Source organism: Bos taurus, chromosome 10 (assembly GCF_002263795.3).
Source record: "Bos taurus isolate L1 Dominette 01449 registration number 42190680 breed Hereford chromosome 10, ARS-UCD2.0, whole genome shotgun sequence".
In the NCBI taxonomy this organism is placed as follows: domain Eukaryota; kingdom Metazoa; phylum Chordata; class Mammalia; order Artiodactyla; family Bovidae; genus Bos; species Bos taurus.
This window is the reverse complement of record NC_037337.1, coordinates 20,918,098-20,936,240: the sequence shown is the minus strand read 5'-3', so window position 1 is coordinate 20,936,240 and position 18,143 is coordinate 20,918,098. Positions and strand designations below refer to the sequence as shown.

Genomic DNA, 18,143 nt, shown 5'->3' with positions numbered 1-18,143 from the left:
GCTAGTTCTCTGCGGCAAATTAGCCCAACCTGTTATCCCACAAGGCTCAGCGGGGCTGCGCGAGGCTGTGGTTAAGCGAGAGAAGCGTTGGTCAACTGCCACTCGAATCACGGAGACAGGAAGTGAGTACCCCTATCCCGGAAGCTGGTTTATGAGAAACCCACCACTCCTCGCTTCCAAATCTGCCCCTTACCCCAGATTGGTCTTTGTAAGGGTGGCAGAAAGAAGAGTGGTGGGGGTAAAGAATGCACCATTTTAGGGTCACTCACGACTCCATCCCAGTTCTCCCCAACAAATAGTACTATTTGTTGAAGACACCGAGAGAAAGTGAAACCGCATGGGTCTGAAGTGACATTCTTCAGGGACTGTACCTCAGTCAATGCTCAGACTTTCCACGATTTAAGCTAGGAGAGAGATAAGCCACCCAGCCCTAACAGGGCATTAAGAGCTAAAGGGAAGTTGACTCAGCTACCCTCTCCTAGACTTTTCCTACCTTCCAACCCTCAGATTCTTTGCTATCTTAAGGTCCCTGCCATGCCTCACATCGACAACGACGTCAAACTGGATTTCAAGGATGTCCTGTTGAGGCCCAAACGCAGTACCCTTAAGTCTCGAAGTGAGGTGAGCCTGCTTTCCTAGTTGCTCTTTCTTGATTCCAAGCTCCTTGGAGGGCCTGAACTGGGAAAGATTCCTGGCTTTTGCTCTCCTGCAGTACTTGTTTTTGGATGAGTGAAACGCTCAGTTTCCTGTTCGCCTCTGCAGGTGGATCTCACAAGATCCTTTGCCTTTCGGAACTCAAAGCAGATGTACACTGGGATCCCCATTATTGCTGCCAATATGGATACTGTGGGCACCTTTGAGATGGCCAAGGTCCTCTGTAAGGTAGGACTTCCCTCATGCCCCTTCCTCATGGTGTTTTGTGGGCTGACTGCATAGGTATCTGCATCCCCACTCCCATCCCAGGTCAGCTCTGGCAATTAACAGGATGCTTGATTTACTGCTTTCTGCAATAGTACTAAGGCCTCTTTATCTGATAACTTTAAATGGCCATCTGACTTAGGGAGATTCAAAGCTAAGTTTTGCACCCATTTTAACGAAACTTCCCTCTTCTCCTGTCCAGCATTTTAAACATCCTGCCAATTTTTCCCACTACCCAGATCACCCTCTACAAACCACATGCATCTCTCTTTACACTACTGTTAGGATACTCAGCATTCACTGTTTTAGTCCAGAAACTAAATATAGTTTGAGCATTCAAAAATTCCCAACTAGAAAATCCTATCGAGAAGAAATTTAGTTTCTTTCATGCCTGCTATATATATATATATATATATATATATTTTTTTTTTTTTTTTTTTTTTAATCTTCCTTTTAAGTCCTAGGTTCCTGAGTGTTCTGGGATGTGCCCAAAATGGAATGTTTTTCTTATTCAGGTTATTGCTTGTTTTCAAAATGGAAGATGCTGCTCCTGTCAGTTATATTACTTGCTTCTATACTTGTAGCTGAGAAAGCAGATAGTTACTTTGGGTATCCTGAGGACGTATACACTCTTCTGGTTATCCATGTAGCCCTGGTTGATGGATTCTGCTGCTGCTTGTGGCTCTGCTATCCTTAAGGACTTCGTCTCCCTTTCTGTTTCTGATTGCTAGAAGTCTTTCTGGAATGTATGCTGTCATTTCTCTGAGGTTCATAGTTACGCAGCTTTGGTACCATATTTCTGTTGCCATTCAATATCTGCTTAGCAATCCCACTGTTGCCTGTTGTCCACCTGGCCTGTCCAGTAGAGTTAAGCAGCAATGGTGAATCTGACTTCAGTGTTAACAGATGTCCTACAACGTATGGACCTTGCTGGGACTTTCTTGAGCTTTATGTTGAGACTGGCTTTTTGTTTCTGCTGATGAATGTTTAAGAAGTCAGATTTTAGAGATACAGGCAAGTCTCAGTAATAATTAAAAGGTTGGGTGCAAGCAAGGACCTTTTTCTAGATCTCTAGCTTGGTATGTAATTGGATGTATTCATCATGCCACCCTATGCCAAGATATCTCCCAGGTGTGATGACTTCCTAGAGTGATTTTTCTTTGTTAGTGGCAGTGTTCTGAGAAAGCAGAATTCAGTAGCAGCTTTGGCTGAGCAATGTTGATGATGTCTGAGTATAGCATGCGCACTTCCTTACTGCCGGCTAATCCCTTGGATCTCATCAGTTGCAAGATTTGTGCTTTCTCAACTGCTGCCTTGTTTATTCACATGTCTGCAGTTTTAAAGCACAAACACCAGCATTCACAGTGGCCTTTGTATTGGGATGTTGTCTGCAATTTTTTGAGCTAGGGAACATAAGTCTGATGAGTCATTCTAGCCTTGAACTTGGTTAACCAAAACAGGCTGAATGAAACAGACTTTTCAGGTTGGTCCATGATTTAAGAAAATCTGTCCATTACTTTTTTTGGGGGGGGTGGGTTCCATGTGTTGAAGCATGTGGCACCAGGGATCGAACCCACCCCCTGCATGGGAAGTGAGTCTCAACCACTGGACCACCGACAAAGTCCCTTTTGTCCACTACTTTAGCAGAGATGGAGAAAGGGTAGTACCTTATTGGCTGTTAACCTTAAGGCTTTACAAACCTCTTTTGATTTTGTGAGCATTTAGGCTCACTGAATTACTGCTGATAAATGGAACAGAAAATACCAAAAATAGGTTAGTTCTGTACTAGGTTGTCATTGGAGGAGCTGAGTCAGTGCAGGCAGACACTGTCTCTGTACAGCCTTTTCATGGTTCTCTCGTCTGCTGTTTATCCCACTGCACCAACAGCTTGTCCTTGTCACCTTTTAAGTCAGAAGCACTGCACACGCTGGCAGGTAAAGTCCAATCCAAATGACTTAGTGCTTTGGTGGGAGTGTTGGGCAGGTACTGGCTTATGTGGAAAAGCCCGATTGCATTTGTAGGGAGAATAATGGTGGAACTGAGGTCTCAGCTCAACCACTGACATCTTCAAGTTGCTTTTTCCAGACTTCAGTCCTTTTGTCCCTCAGATAGGATAATATAAAGGTCTGTTTCCAGAGAAAGCGGTTCTAACAAGTTCTTTCCTTTTTAACGCTTTCTTCTCCCCAGTTCTCCCTCTTCACTGCTGTCCATAAACACTACAGCCTCGAGCAGTGGAAAGAGTTTGCCAGCCAGAATCCTGACTGTCTTGAGGTAACACCGGTCCTCCCGACCCCTGCCTTAGCCGTCTTCCGACAATCCCTTTTGCTTGTCTTCCAACCCTGACCTCCCCACTCCCCTTGGCTAACCAGCCATGTTGTTGCCTCTGACATGCTCATGGCCGTTTCTCTCACAGCATCTGGCTGCCAGCTCAGGCACAGGCTCTTCGGACTTTGAGCAGCTGGAACAGATCCTGAACGCTATTCCCCAGGTGAAGTATGTATGCCTGGACGTGGCCAATGGCTACTCTGAACACTTTGTGGAATTTGTGAAGGATGTGCGGAAGCGCTTCCCTGAACACACCATCATGGTATGTCTGTTGCCCTCTAGTGGGTCCGTTCCTCTCCTTCCTCCACTCTTCCTGCCACTCTATTTTGTTATAAGTTCCTTTCTCCTCTACTGCATTTCCTAGTCCACTTAATCATGGCACTGGGTGGTTATCCACGGTTCCCCATTTTAGATGTTTGTTTACTGGCCAGTGCTGTTTTCTCTGACCGTTGATACACGGTCTTGTAAATCCAGTACCCGATGTCACTCACCAAACCACAATGGAACACTTATGCATTGTACATATCTCTGGTACATACACACCTGCCCAAAGACATGGACAGACACTACGGTCTTACATTAAAGGGGTTGCATGAAATGCAGTTTTATTTTTTACAAGCTCAGGGGAGTGATGACAAGGCCTTGTTTTCTTCACAGCATTGTGGGGTCTCTCTGTCCTGTTCATCAAAAGCAAATACAGCTGGGTAGGTGGGTACTGAGCCTACATTACCATGTCCTCCCACTTCCCCTGAAGCCAGAGAGGTCTCATGACGTAACAATTTAAGGACAGGATATGTTTGGGTGTCTTGGTGGGGAGGGAGAGAAATCTACTGTAAATCCGGTGTGATCTTATTCCAGCTAGACCCCACTTTACCCTAGTACAACCGTAACACTGGCCACTCACCCCCTTAGCTCAGCTTGGGAAGCAGGGTCCTCTGAAGTGACTCATCTAAAAGGGGAACCCAGCGACTCTTCTTCGTAATAATGTTGACTCTTTCTGACCCTGAGCATGCTGTTTTGATGGTTCTGTCCCAGGCAGGGAATGTGGTAACAGGAGAAATGGTGGAAGAGCTGATCCTCTCTGGGGCTGACATCATCAAAGTGGGAATTGGACCAGGTAAGCTGGTTCACTGGGGGCCACTGGCCACCCCTCCAGTGGCAGACACCTGTGAACAACTTCATCCTCATTCTTGTGACATTCTTCTCAGGCTCCGTGTGTACCACCCGGAAGAAAACTGGAGTGGGGTATCCACAGCTAAGTGCAGTGATGGAGTGTGCAGATGCTGCTCACGGCCTCAAAGGCCACATCATTTCAGTAAGGTCAAGGGCAGGATAGAGTATGAAGCTGCCAAACATCTGGGTTCTCACCCACGTCTGGAGGTTCTGGTAGAGTTTGGATTAGGGTTCCTGGGTCCCTGTCAGCATTGAGCTGGGCCGCTGGGACCTCCTAGAGGGCTTGGGGCATCCATGCTGTCTCTTCACAGTGCTCCTTACTTTGCAGGATGGAGGCTGCAGCTGTCCTGGGGATGTGGCCAAGGCTTTCGGTAAGGAGGGCACGTAAGGAGGATCCTGTAGAAGAGGATGAGTCACCTCTGAGGGTCTAGGATCAGGCTGCTGCTGCTGAGTTGCCTCAGTCGTGTCCAACCGTGTGCGACCCCATAGACGGCAGCCCACCAGGCTCCCCCGTCCCTGGGATTCTCCAGGCAAGAACACTGGAGCGGGTTGAGGATCAGGCTAGGGAAGTCCAAGAAAGCTGTTCTTTAATAATATGACTAGGGACCCAGAAGTCTATGGTGTCACCTGGGGCAGCCAGCAGGGGACATCCTGAAACTCTAATACAGACTCTCCAAATGTGGGCCAGGACCATCTGCACCATCGCCTGGACAACTGGATGGAGTAGAGGTCCGAGCCCCACACCACATCCACAGGATCTAGCTCTGGGGAGTAGGGCTGCAGATCTGTACTTTCCCAGCTTCCTGGGTCATCCTTGCTCACACTCAAGTTGGAGACCTTTGCTCTTGAGACACTTGAAGTGAGTCTTGGCTGGGCACAGTAAAAAGAGGCAGATGGCAAAAGCAACAAAAAGCAGAGAGCAGAAGCCTGGCAGAGACTCTTTTTGAAATTCTTGGAAAAGTCAGGCCTACTGAGGAATAGAGTCAGGGCAGAGCAGGCCTGTGTGCTTGGGTTATGGGCCAGCTAAGGAAACAAAACCAGGAAGATGCCAGAATCATTGTGAGGCCTGAAAACTTGGTGTGAGTTGCTTCTGAGGGTGACAGTTTGGGCACCTGGGCCAGTTTCATCTCTTACCCTCTCGCTGGTGCTGGCAGGGGCAGGGGCTGACTTCGTGATGCTGGGCGGCATGCTGGCTGGGCACAGTGAGTCAGGTGGTGAGCTCATCGAGAGGAATGGCAGGAAGTACAAGCTCTTCTACGGCATGAGTTCCGAAATGGCCATGAAGAAGTATGCCGGGGGTGTGGCTGAGTACAGGTAGGTGTGGTGGCCAGAGGCCAAGGGTTCTTGGAAAGCATGACTTTCCTAGAAGGGTGATGGCAGAACTCATGGTTGCTGGGAGATGGATGGTACAGTTCTTGGAAGAAAAGTGATGAACAGGGAAGAACTAAACGCTAGAGACCAGGGTAAGGAATCCAGCGAGAAAAGGTAAGAAAGCTTTTCTTCTTCTAAGGGCCTCAGAAGGAAAGACAGTGGAGGTGCCCTTTAAAGGGGATGTGGAACATACCATCCGAGACATTCTTGGAGGCATCCGCTCCACCTGCACTTACGTGGGAGCAGCTAAGCTGAAGGAGCTGAGCCGGAGAACTACCTTCATCCGTGTCACCCAGCAGGTGAATCCGATCTTCAGTGACGAGAGCTAGACCTGAGCAGTTCTGCCCTCCCAGGGCTCTAGCATCCACCACAGGGCTCCCAAGTGGGCCCCTCTCTCGTCCCAGCTACTTAGGCTATTACTTGGTCATTTCCTATCCTCTCCTGACGGTTCCTGCAGTAATCCTGTACTTCTCTATCTGCACATGCAAAATGCCGACGGCACTTAGTGGGGAGGAAGCAAGGCAGGCAGGCTGAGAAAAGGAAGCTGAGAGAATCAAGTGGGAATCTGGGGACCCAGCATTCTGAAGAGGATTGAAAAGAGAGGCTGATTCATACATAAATGTTTTATGTGGCCTTGGTTCTGGTAGAGGTAGGCTTTTAGAATCATGTTTTGTTAATCGGATTCATTAAATAGACCTCTGAATATCTACAAAGCGTGGAAGTATTTACATAATTTAAATACCTCAATAAAGAGAGATCCCAATGACTTTGAGATTCTGGGATTTTCTGCATAAGGCTGGCATCTGGGTGCTACCCCAGGGCAAGTGGAGCCGGTACTGACCCAGTAGAGTCAGGGACAGTGAGTACCCTTCCCGTGAAACATCTCCATTCTAGAGCCACTACCTGCAACGAACCTGGCAGCATGAGAATTTACAAAGTATATTCTGGCATCGGACCACAGAGTATTTTCAGAATAGCAAAAGGAAATTTTTCTTCCAGGCTCTCAGCCCTGGTAATTGGACATGTCTGAACAACACTCTCCAAGGGAAGTAAAATGGCAAAAGGATCAGCTTCCAGCCCCAGAGAGGCTAGTTATGTTTCTCAAGAATGACCTACCTAGACCTTAGAGAAGGCTTCATTCCCCTTCCTTGCATCAAGACAGTGTTTAACAAATCCAAAATTTAATTATCAAGCATTACAAAGTAACTTCAGCATTATAGTCGGGCAACCCAAGCCCAGGCTTTCACTTTATCCCCACTAAACTGTATGAGAGAAAGGAGACAGGCAGAATGTCGTGAGCATTTCAGTCTTATCACAGGAGTCTAGAACTGTCTGTACAGTCAGGGAAGGGGATAGACACAGTGCTGGGGCCAGAAGAGGGTAGATATTCACAGAAGGTGGGGATCAGGGTGTCAAACTTTGTCTTCTGATAGTTTTCCAGAGATTCCTGCAGAGAAGGGAGCAGGGAGATCCTATCATCATTGAAACGTGCCCTGAGCCCTCCATATCCTAGAGCATGTCACTTTCTGTCTTGTTCTGCCCACCCATCCACTTCCCAGCTTTCCTACTCACTCTTCTTTCCCTCTGGCCATCTTCTTCCTCGTCAGAGTCCAAAACCAGGTCCCCTATGGTAATGTCAGAGCTGTACAGAGATGGAGGACACACTGTAGGGAGAAAAGCAGAGTCCAGGCACTCTCCTCAGTGAACACAGATCCTCAGGAGTCCCCAGGAGGAAGGGCTGTTTGATCTGGTTCTGACTCAGGATACCTACCTGACTTCCTAGGAGGTGATAATGACAGTCTAAGTGGTTCCATGTGGCAGTCCATGTGGCAGTTCCTGAGGTGGGAGCAAGCAAAGACAGGGTGAAAGGAAAGCGGGCAGGGCACGTGCTGCTAGTAGGGAGATGCAGCTGTTCTACTCACTCCTTTTGCTCCGACGCAGATGAGTCAGTTGGATTCTCCTTCAGAGCTCTTCCTCCCAGGGTCTCAGATGGACTCTTAGACTTCCCGGTCGAGGGTGCTCTGGTGCCCACAGCACCGGCTGCATCTGCTGTATGTGTGCCATCTTTGCTCTTCCCAGGCTTAGATGTGACCTGGGCTGGTGAACCCACGTCCCTGAAGGGGAGCAGCATGACTGTGGGGCGCTCCTTATGGCCTCTGCTAGTGGGTGCCCACTGGGGCTGGATTCTTCGCCGGCCTAGAGGGGCCAGATTGAAATGGTGGCCTGTCAGAGGTTCCGGATGCTTCCTCGAGGCTGGTCCCTGAGGAAGCAGTGGGCCAGGAGAGGCTTTTGGCAGAGGGTCGTGGAGTGCTGGTCTTGGTTGCTGAGGAGGACTCTGCTCTGAGGGCTCTGTCGTGTTCACTGAATCAGTAGCAGAGTACTCTGAAGAAGAAAACAAGGCTTCTTAAAAAGCTAAAATTCGAACACATCCACTCAGCTTGGTTTCTTATACCTCAGGCCGATGTAACCCTTCCAGTGGGCTGTCTCAAAAGGTCTCAAGCTAAAACTCCACCCCCCAAATTCTTAGTTCTCCCACATGGTCCTGGTACCTGGAAGTGGCCACCCCATGTCCACACCATATTGGCTCAAGACAAAAGAAGAAGTAATAGAAACTCCAGGCTGCATCCAGCTCAGCACATCCTGAAGCTGTGAGAAGGGAGAGAGGCATGAAGACCACAGGCCTTGTTACAACCCCACCTGCCATCCCAGCATTCTGCCCTTAAGTGTTTTGCCCCAACAAAACCTGCTGTGCCTGCAGCGTAGGCAGTGCTTTTTCCAGCTGACACAAATATTCAAAAAACAGCTTTTCCATGGCTGCCATAAAAGTTTCCCCATACTCTTGTTCAAGTTCCTGCAGGAGGAAAAGCAGCAGGTCAGAGAGGGCTAGAGACAACAGCTACACCACTGCTTCCAAAGCAGCCAGTCCCACCTGCAGCTTCGAGGCCAAATCAACAGGGGCTTCTGCCAGCTGCTTCACCTGCTGGCAAAAGGTTTCCTGAGCCTCCGATATCTTCCTCAGATCCTGCTTTGTCTGTCGAGGGTAAGGAAGGCAAACAGGTTAGGGGCACCAGTATCCAGTGACCACGAAGAGAAGCAACTTTGCTGCATCAGGTATTAACCGGGGTAGGGCTCGCTTCAAGGGTTACTCACGATTTTGGGGTCCCGCACTACAGGTCCAGACTCTGGGAAGTGGTGATGTAGGGCATTTAGAACCTGGGCCCAAGGCCGGCCCTGCAGGATGAGGTCCACCACCAACTGTGGAGGGTACTGAGCTCAGAAAGCCCACGTCGGAGCAAACTGCCCTTTTCCTACCGGTTCCACCCCCAAGTAGTCGATCCCTATCCCTTCTACCAGGTCCTATTGGTTCCAATACCTTGGCCTTTAGGCCCATACACAGGCGTTCATGATGCCGGTAGCGAACCAAGCCAGGGGCAGCAGCGCGCAGGTATCGCAGAAACTCCACTACTCGGGGAAAATGCTCCACGCAGCGTCCGCGAATGACTTGCCAGCTGGCAGCAGCTACAAAGCGAAGAGCAGCGGGACCGGCCCCCGGGGGTGTGGCCATGGCAGGCGGACCCCACCCCAGGGGCCGTCTATTTGGGTTCCTACCTCCTCGGCGCGGCTTCCCGACTCCTCCCAGGGGCGGGGCTTCCGGTGGCCCTCACTAGCTCCGCTATTTCAGTTTGCAACGGATACTTGGCTATCCGACTCTGCGCCTCCCAAGGGCCACCAGAATCCTGTTTCTCTCCAACTCGGGATGGAGCCTGAATGGAGAGGCTGGCCAGCTCCACTGGCACTAGACCGCTCTGCCTGAAACGCCGCCGCTGTCTCAAACCCGAAGTCTACCTCGCTTCCGGCTCTGCGACCAGTTCTCCTACCCGGGAAAAGGGTGGTAGTGGCGAACCAATGGGCCGCCAGACAGGGGATACGTGACGTCGCGTCACAAGGCCACGCCCGGGCAGATCCGGCGCCGCTGCTGGTCCCCGCCCTCGCTTTCGCGCACTTCCGACAGCTTCGGGGTGGACGGGGCCGCTGATCTGGGCTCCGCCCCCGACCGGTGCATTATTTCGGGGAGCCTGCAGAGAAAGCGCTTCGTTCTTTGAATTTCTAGTCTGTAAAGGGAGGTTCGTGCCAGTTTCCCTCTCCATCGTCTTCAGCCTCTCTAATCCGATTCCTTAAATCCCAGCGTCTTCAAAGCCTTCCCCGGGCGGTGCGCGGCTTCCAGTAAGGGTTCGGCTCTTTTCACAGAACAGGAGAGGGCGCCCGCCCTTAAAAAATAAAATACAAAGTTTGAAAAAAATACGTCAGATAGTTAACTTTTTTCTAGATGGTGAGACTGTAGGTAATTTTTTGTGTTTTTCTGTGTTTGATATGTTTTTTAAAGGCGTGTAGTGCTAAAAATAGTAACAGAGATTTCCCTTTTCGAATTCTGTTGTGCGCTTACTCCAGTCAGCCCCCTCATATAACTTGTCTTTTTCCTTGTCACCCTTCCTGGAGTCTCTCCTTATTTCCAGGGACAGAACCTTGACACACAGTGTGTATTCTTTGTTTTCTGAATTAATTATCTGCTCTGACCGCCTTACAGCGATTTAGTGAAACTACCCTTTCCACGGGCCATCTCCTTAGAGATAATGGCCCCTATACTCCTCCCTGCAGAGCCGTATTCGACTGCCCGCGGGACATCTAGCTGGAAGTTCTAAAGTACTCAAATCGGACATCTATGAAATTCTGGTTACCCGACTTTTTAATTTTATCTTTATTCTTTTCCCTAAAGTTCTGCCTTTATGTAGATCTGAGTTTCTGGCCTATGTCGTTTTCCTTCTTTTCTGAAGAATTTCTTTTAGCATATCTTGCAAGTCAGATCTTCTGGCTGCAAACTCCCTCAATTTTTGTTTGCCTGAAAAAGTGTTACTCCTTCACTTTTGAGAGAGAATCTTGTTGGATACAGAAGTCTAGGTTGATGGACTTTTTTTTCCTTCAACACTTTAGACATTTTACTGTGCTCTCTTCTTGGTTTCTGAAGAAGTCTGATGTAATTATTATTATTTTGGCCTCCCCGCATGGGTTGCAGGGTCTTAGTTCCCCAACCAGGGATTGAACCTGGCCCTGACAGTGAAAGCACATGGTCCTAATCACTGGACCACCAGGAAATTCCCCCAATGTAATTCTTACCCTTGCTCCTCTATAAATAAGATGTACCCACTTCTACCCCTCAGGCTTCCTTCAAGATTTTCTCTTGGTTTTTGATTTTCTGTTCATCCTACTTGTAAGGACAGAAGTGAGAAGAACTTCTAAGCTCCTTATATGCCAGACTGAAAACTGAAAATTATCTTCTATTTTAAATTCTGTTCTTTCTCATGGCCTCTGTATTTCTGTGCATGACATGTTTCTTTACCCGTGACTCAGAAAACAAGACCATTGCCCTTAAGTTTGTCCTCTCTGTTCTCCAAATCTAATCCCTCACCAAGTCTAATCAATTCTACTTCTAATGGAACCTTCAAACTTACCCCCTCTTTTTTTCATGCTCACAGTCTGTATCTTATATCAGGTTCCCTGTCTCTCACATTGAGAAGACTCTAGTTTCCCTACCTCCAGCCCAACTCCTAATTTCTTTTCCATGTTGCTTTCATCATAAATCTGGTGAAATGAAAAATTGACCACATCATCCCTAACTGAAAGCTCCCCCTTATTAATATGGCAAAAGGATTTTTAATGATCTGAATAAGTTTACCTCTTCTAACACATTCCTTGCCACTTTGCACTTATCATGCACCTATAAGCCAATCCTCTTCAAACTGCTTGCATTTCCAGATATACTGAGTTGTCTCATATTTTGTGCTTCGCACATACTGGGTGAGTCCTTCGTCCTTGCCTCGTGGACTTGACTTTCATCTTCTGTGGCTCATGTGTTGACTACCTCCACAAAAGCCCTCATAGTTATCTCCCCAAGCCTCCCTCAGCAAATTCTAGCAGATTTCTTTTTAAATTTTTTTAAAAATTTTATTTTGGGCTGTACTGGGTCTTCACTGCTATGTGTGGACTTTCTCTAGTTGTGGCGAACAGAGCCTACCCTCTGGTTGTGGTGTTTGAGCTCATTGCTGTGACTTTTCTTGTTGTAGAGTACTGGCTCTAGAGCTCAGGCTCAGTAGTTGTGGTGCATGAGCTTAGTTGCTCCGAGGCATGTGGGATTTTCCCGGATTAGGAATTGAACCTGTGTCTCCTGCATTGGCAGGTGGATTCTTTACCACTGAGCCACCAAGGAAGTCTTCTAGTGAATTTCTTAAAACTAAGAATACATCTTTAATTTTTTAAGGAAGGCATTCTGTTAGATAAAGGAGGATGTAAAGGAAATAATCATATAAAATGTAAATGGTATTAAATAGGTTTCCCTAGTACTTTTGCTGAGGTACAATCCCAGTAAGAGTTTTGCTCGACTGGTCATTACTCAGCTCTCCCTGAGTACCCAATTATCTCTTCCCAGAGCTGGACTAGTTATCACTCATGCATTCTTCCCACAAATGCTCCAAAACATAATCCTCCACTGCACTCCTAAGCCTCCAGACTCTCCATCACCCTCCAATTTAGTTCATTTTCCATTCAACAGATATTTGATGAACACCTAGTATGTCACAGGCTATGAATCAGCGTGAGTAACAGAGATAAGGTCCTTGCCCTTCCGTTCTAGTAGGAGGGGAGCCAGAGGCCTAAGAACAAATTAAACTGGGACAATAGGGATTCTGATGCTCACCCCCAGAAAATAAAAGGAGATGATCCCCATAAAGCACCCAGTTTGAGCTTAACTCATAGTAGGAGCTCAACATATATTCATTTCTTTCCCTCTAGCTGTTTGGAGAATAACATTGCCTTCCCATTTTTTTGTTGTTGTTTTTCTTTTTCTTTTTGAGGATTTCAAGCATTTTTGAGTTCTGATACATGCAGAGGACCAGGATGAAGTGAATAAATGTGAAGCAAGTTACAAAGTTGTTAGAAATCTTAAGCTCTCACATTTTCCCCCAAGTTCAATAAAAAGAGATACTGATGTATTTCTGGAAACTAGTAAAGTATATTGAACCACCTTAAATGTGCTCAATCTTGTTTACATAATAATTCTCACTCTGGGGGTTATCTTAAGGAAATAATTTAAAATGAACCCAAAGATTTATTTTCTTGTACAAGGATATTTATTACAGCTCTATTTAGAATAGCAAAACTTTTGGAGGGGAGGGGAGGGATGGACTGAGGTTTGGGGGTTAGCAATGGCACCCTACTCCAGTACTCTTGCCTGGAAAATCCCATGGACCTCCTACCTACCTCCTGGTAGGCTGCAGTCCATGGGATCGTTAAAAGTCAGACATGACTGAGCAACTTCACTTTCACTTTTCACTTTCATGCATTGGAGAAGGAAATGGCAACTCACTCCAGTGTTCTTGCCTGGAGAACCCCAGGGACAGGGGAGCCTGGTGGGCTGCCATCTATGGGGTCGCACAGGGTTGAACACGACTGAAGCGACTTAGCAGCAGCAGCAGCAGATGCACTAGTATATATAGAACAGATAAACAACAAAGCCCTACTGTATAGCACAGGGAACTATATATTCAATATCCTATGATAAACTATAATGGAAAATATTTTAAAAGAATGTACATATACACGTATAATGGTTGACTTTGTTGCACAGTAGAAATTAATACTAAATCAACTATACTTCAATTTTTTAAATGTATTATTATTATTATTTTTTAATTTATCTGGCTGCACTTGGTCTTAGTTGTGACATGCAGAACTCTCAGTTGTGGCATGCGGGATCTAGTTCCCTGAGTAGGGATCGAACCCAAGCCCCCTGCATTAGGAATGCAGTCTAAGCCACTGGCCCACCAGGGAAGTCTCCAATTTTTTTTTAATTGAGAAAAAAATTAAATAGTAAAACTTTGGGAAGACTTAAATTTCTAGGAATGAGAGATTAATCAAGTAAATCACATCATTTTTATTTAAAAACAGTACAACTATTGGAGTTTGCTCCACACATTCAAGGAACAATGATAAGTTACATCTTGCAAATTGTTGCTTTTAAGTGTGTAAATAGCAAACACTTCTGCAGCTCTGTGCTCGACCCTGTTCTGGGTCCTGGGTGTGAACAGACAGGCTCTTAAGGAGCTTACATTTTAGAGAAAAGAGACAGAATTTAATGAACAAACAAGCACACTGATGTTAAACAATAAGTGCTAAGTAGGAGACGAAATAAAATAGGGTGATATACTTAAGAGGCTGGCGGTAACCAACGAATCAGATTGATGGATAGAGAAGAGTTCAATGGGGAGGCGACATCTTTTTTTAAAAAATTCATTTATTTTTTAATTGAAGGATAATTGCTTTGCAGAAGTTTGTTGTTTTCTGTCAAACCTCAACATGAATCAGCCATAGGTATACATATATCCCCTCTCTTTTGAGGGAGGTGACATCTGAGTTGAGACCTGAAGAATGAGGGGCAGCCATGCCATGCGGAAGAGTGTTCCTCCAGAAGGAAGAACAGATGCCAAGGTTTAGGTAGAAGGTTGGTGGATTTGAGAAGCAGAAGGACTGTGGGGCTGAGGCAGCAGGGTCAGGGGCAAGTGGTGGAGTTGAGGTTAGAGACGGCTGCAAGGCCAAATAGATGAGGGCAGCACTTGGCATGGTTCTAAGGGTGTTGGGAAAGCACTGGAAGTGTAGCCATAAGATAAGCTGCTCCAGCAGCACAGATTTTAAAACTTACCTGCATCTTCGCTCCCTACTGACCCTGGCCGGTCTTAGAGCTTTTAGATAATGACTAGTTGAGTGGGAGACAATCTTGCTTGCTTAAGAATCCCAGGGACTGGCCTTAAGAATATGGGAGCAGACCGAGCCTGGAGTAGAAGACTAAATGCACATAAACCCTTCTAGATGGTGCTGACCAGAACACCACATGGCCAATTTATTATTATTATTGGAGCTGACTTTGCTCTTCTGCACATAGCCCCATCTCGAACACCCCTGAAACTCCAATTTATAACGCTTTGTCCTGTAACCGGCAACTTGGAGATGGTTTGGGGACATTAGTCCACCATCTTCTGAGGTTGATGTCCTCCTGAATAATGCAGCTAGTCCTTCCCACCAACAGGTGTCTCTTGAGTATTGGCTTTCAAGAAGCAAACAAATGAACTTGGGTTCAGTACCAGCCCTGTCTGGTTTTAAGCAGGAGAGTGCCAGGATTTAATTTAGAGCTTCGAAAGCTCACTGGCTGTGTAGAAATTGGATTATTCAGAAACAAGAGTGGAAAAACATCAGGAGGCTATGGCAGTTCCGTAGGGAAAGAGCACAGTGACAGTGGAAGTGGAGAGGACAGACTCGGATATATTTTGGACATAGAACTGATAAGAAATCCTGCTGGAGTGAACCTTGGGAGAGAGAATAGGGAGGAATCAAGGGTGATTTGTAGGTTTTTGGCTGGAACAACTAGATGATCATAGTAACAATGAGATGGGAAAAACTAGGGGAAGAAGAGTTTGAGGGTGAAATTAAGAACTCTGTGGGGCCACTTTCAATCTCAGATAAAATGCAGGCTGTGGAGCCAGACTGCCCAGGTTCCCATCCTATTCCAGACTGCTTAATGATTTTTGACAGGTACCCTAGCCCCTTGCCTCAGTTTCTTCATCTGTAGAGGGGGAATTACAATCCAACTACCTTAAGCGGTTGTTGTGAAGATGACAGTCATTCTTATACATAAGTAAAGTCGCCCAATCATGTCCGATTCTTTGTGACCCCATGGACTGTAACCTACCAGGCTCCTCCATCCATGGGTTTTTCCAGGCAAGAATACTGGAGTGGGTTGCCATTTCCTTCTCCAGGGGATCTTCCCAACCCAGGGATCAAACCTGGGTCTCCCGCACTACAGTTAGACTCTTTACCGTCTGAGCCACCAGGAAAGCCATAGGTTATACCAAATTCTTCTTCACTCAGCAAGTATTCACTGAGTATTTCCATGCACTAACTTCTGAGCATATAACAAAGACAAAATCAGACAAAAATCACTGCTTATATTACACTGTTTATAAATATAAAAATCACTGTTTTATATTACAGTTGGGGCAGGAGAGACACAATAAATAAATGCATTGTTAAAATATTGACTATGTTGGATGTAGATAGGTGTTATGGAGAAAAATAAAGCAAGGAAAAGTGGTCGTGAGAAGAGTGGGTTGCAATTTAAAATAGTGTGGCCAGGGACTTCCCTGGTGGCTCAGTAGTAATGTGCCTGCCAATGCAGGAGACGATTGAGTTCGATTGAGACGACTGTGGGTTCGATCCCTGATCCAGAAAGATCCCACATGCCTTGCAGCAGCTAAGCTTGTGCACCACAGCTACTGAGCCTGTGCTCTAGAGCCTGGGAGCCGCAACTACTGAAGCCAGCGTGCTTAGAGCCTATGCTCCGTAATGAGAAGCTACTGCAGTGAGAAGCCCTCCCTTGAATCACAACTAGAGAGTAGCCCGTGCAGCAGTGAAGACCTGGCACAGAGAAAAATAAATACAAAATAAAATTGGGTGGCCAGAAAAGGTTCCATTAAGACAGTGATATTCGAGGACAGACTTCAAAGGAAGGTACCTGCCACCTGGATAGCAGGGGAATGATGTGCCAGGCAGGGAAAACCATCAGTCGGAAGGCCATGATGTCAAGACTTTGAGAAACAAGAAAGGTGAAGTAGCCATAGCTGTCATTCTGTGAGAGGTGAGGAACCACTGGGGAGTGTGAGCAGACTGGTAACATAATCTGATTGACATTTAAAAGCATCCCCTGGATGCCAAGTTGAGAATAGACAGGGAAGGGCAAAGTCTTGCGGAAGAACTGGAACTTCGATCCAAGTGATGGAGCATGGTGGATTGCACTAGGATGGGGCAGTAGGCAATGGCACCCCACTCCAGTACTCTTGCTTGGAAAATCCCATGGACAGAGGAGTCTGGTAGACTGCAGTCCATAGGGTCTCGAAGAGTCGGACACGACTGAGCGACTTCACTTTCACTTTTCACTTTCATGCATTGGAGAAGGAAATGGCAACCCACTCCAGTGTTCTTGCCTGGAGAATCCCAGGGACGGGGCAGCCTGGTGGGCTGCCGTCTCTGGGGTAGCACAGAGTCAGACACGACTGAAGCGACTTAGTAGTAGAAGTAGTAGTAGGGGCAGTAGTGGTAAAGAGAATTAGAGAATAAACAAACGATACAAAAATTCAATATAAGAACATCACATGGTAACATGCACTCTGGAGAAAAGTAAAGAACAAGGGGGAACAGCAAACATGGAAGGTGCTGCAATTTTAAAATAGAATGGGGGACTCTCTCTCCCGAGTGCATGTGCGCTCCTGCGCCCACGCACTCTCTCTCGCTCTCTGGCGCTTGCTCTCTCTCTCCCCCCCTCCCCTCACACTCCTCCACTCTCTTCTCTTTGAGTCTTGGATTCTCCTGCTATCTTCTAAATAAAATAGAGCTGTAACACTGGTTTGCCTAAGAGCTGTAGCACGGTTTTTCCAAGACCCGAGAGCTGTGACGTGCCAAGGGCTTTAATGTCCGTTGCTCCAAATCTTTGTTGTGACGAGACAAAGAACCGGGAAACATACACTCGTGTGACAAAACCATACTGAAAAATCTTTATTCTTCAGAAAAAATGCCAGTAACACCTTACTTAGAAATACAGCTAAGAAATTTATTGATGTTTGTGAATATATAGCAAGAATAATTTGAAAATTTAAATATTTACTGTGCATATATATTCACTTTTTAGAAAAAAAATCTTTGCGAATAGTTTTAACAGAACTATTTAAGTTCATCTGTATAGCAAAACACTGAGCAAAAGTAAACGTTTCAAAAATTACATATTTCTTTTTTTAATAGGCATTAGAATTTTATTTTTATTGGAGTATAGTTGCTTTTAAAAATTATGTATTTCTAATGCCCCTTTCATCTCAAGCGTGTCTGGGTTTGGATGATAAATTATGTGAAAGGACTCAGAACTGTTGATCAGATATTCCACTGTAAACTGAATGTCCTTATAAGTTTGCAGAAAGGAAAATTCCAGATGTACACAGAGTGGGGACCCAGTCATTTTGTATACGAACTAAAAAGGGAAAACTTGAACTTAATTTTTTGTGGATCTGACATATTTCACAGCCATTACAGCACCTCTGGCCCAGAGATCCGCAAAAAAAAAATAAAATAAAATAAAATAGAATGAAAGAGAAGACCAGAAGATGGTGACAGTTTAGCGAGTCTTGAAGGAGAAGAGGGAGTGGGCCGTGGGGCCACGTGGGAAAGAAGTCTGCAGGCAAAGTGCAGCCCCACGGAGCTCATGGAGC

General features: G+C 46.4%; 2 protein-coding genes across 8 annotated transcripts; one reads left to right on the top strand and one right to left on the bottom strand.

The window, feature by feature from the left end:
- The first annotated feature begins 34 nt into the window (after positions 1-34).
- On the top strand, positions 35-6,553 carry GMPR2 (guanosine monophosphate reductase 2). Of its 3 annotated transcripts, none has more exons than XM_024997509.2 (10): positions 35-122; positions 508-621; positions 763-882; positions 3,106-3,189; positions 3,332-3,505; positions 4,279-4,360; positions 4,452-4,558; positions 4,745-4,787; positions 5,571-5,730; positions 5,927-6,553. In XM_024997509.2, exons 2-10 carry the CDS (start codon positions 535-537, stop codon positions 6,114-6,116), a joined length of 1,047 nt encoding a protein of 348 aa, XP_024853277.1. In that variant the 5' UTR covers positions 35-122; positions 508-534; the 3' UTR covers positions 6,117-6,553.
- Positions 3,818-9,684, bottom strand: TINF2 (TERF1 interacting nuclear factor 2). Of its 5 annotated transcripts, none has more exons than XM_024997768.2 (10): positions 9,397-9,684; positions 9,161-9,306; positions 8,938-9,042; positions 8,717-8,818; positions 8,531-8,638; positions 8,337-8,433; positions 7,710-8,169; positions 7,559-7,623; positions 7,360-7,451; positions 3,818-4,812 (listed from the first exon to the last, which is right to left on the bottom strand). In XM_024997768.2, the coding sequence occupies exons 2-10, from the start codon at positions 9,176-9,178 to the stop codon at positions 4,642-4,644; spliced, it is 1,218 nt and encodes a 405-aa protein (XP_024853536.1). In that variant the 5' UTR covers positions 9,179-9,306; positions 9,397-9,684; the 3' UTR covers positions 3,818-4,641. The 5 variants fall into 5 exon arrangements, with proteins under 5 accessions (XP_024853536.1, NP_001091583.1, XP_024853535.1 ...); NM_001098114.1 differs by adding an exon at positions 5,551-7,234 and having other exon boundaries at positions 9,161-9,401; XM_024997769.2 differs by lacking the exon at positions 3,818-4,812 and adding an exon at positions 6,952-7,234.
- Positions 9,685-18,143: the final 8,459 nt, after the last annotated feature.

Bases quoted from the DNA above. Each gene is read 5' to 3' on its own strand.
- GMPR2 (XM_024997509.2), top strand. From the start codon at position 535: ATGCCTCACATCGACAACGACGTCAAACTGGATTTCAAGGATGTCCTG. The intron at 883-3,105 runs GTAGGACTTCCC...TCTTCTCCCCAG, and splicing joins TGGCCAAGGTCCTCTGTAAG to TTCTCCCTCTTCACTGCTGT. The intron at 4,559-4,744 runs GTAAGGTCAAGG...CTTACTTTGCAG, and splicing joins TCAAAGGCCACATCATTTCA to GATGGAGGCTGCAGCTGTCC.
- TINF2 (XM_024997766.2), bottom strand. From the start codon at position 9,352: ATGGCCACACCCCCGGGGGCCGGTCCCGCTGCTCTTCGCTTTGTAGCT. The intron at 8,170-8,336 runs GTACCAGGACCA...TTTCTTCTTCAG, and splicing joins CATGGGGTGGCCACTTCCAG to AGTACTCTGCTACTGATTCA. The intron at 7,624-7,709 runs GTGAGTAGAACA...CTCCCACCTCAG, and splicing joins TCTGCGTCGGAGCAAAAGGA to GAACTGCCACATGGACTGCC.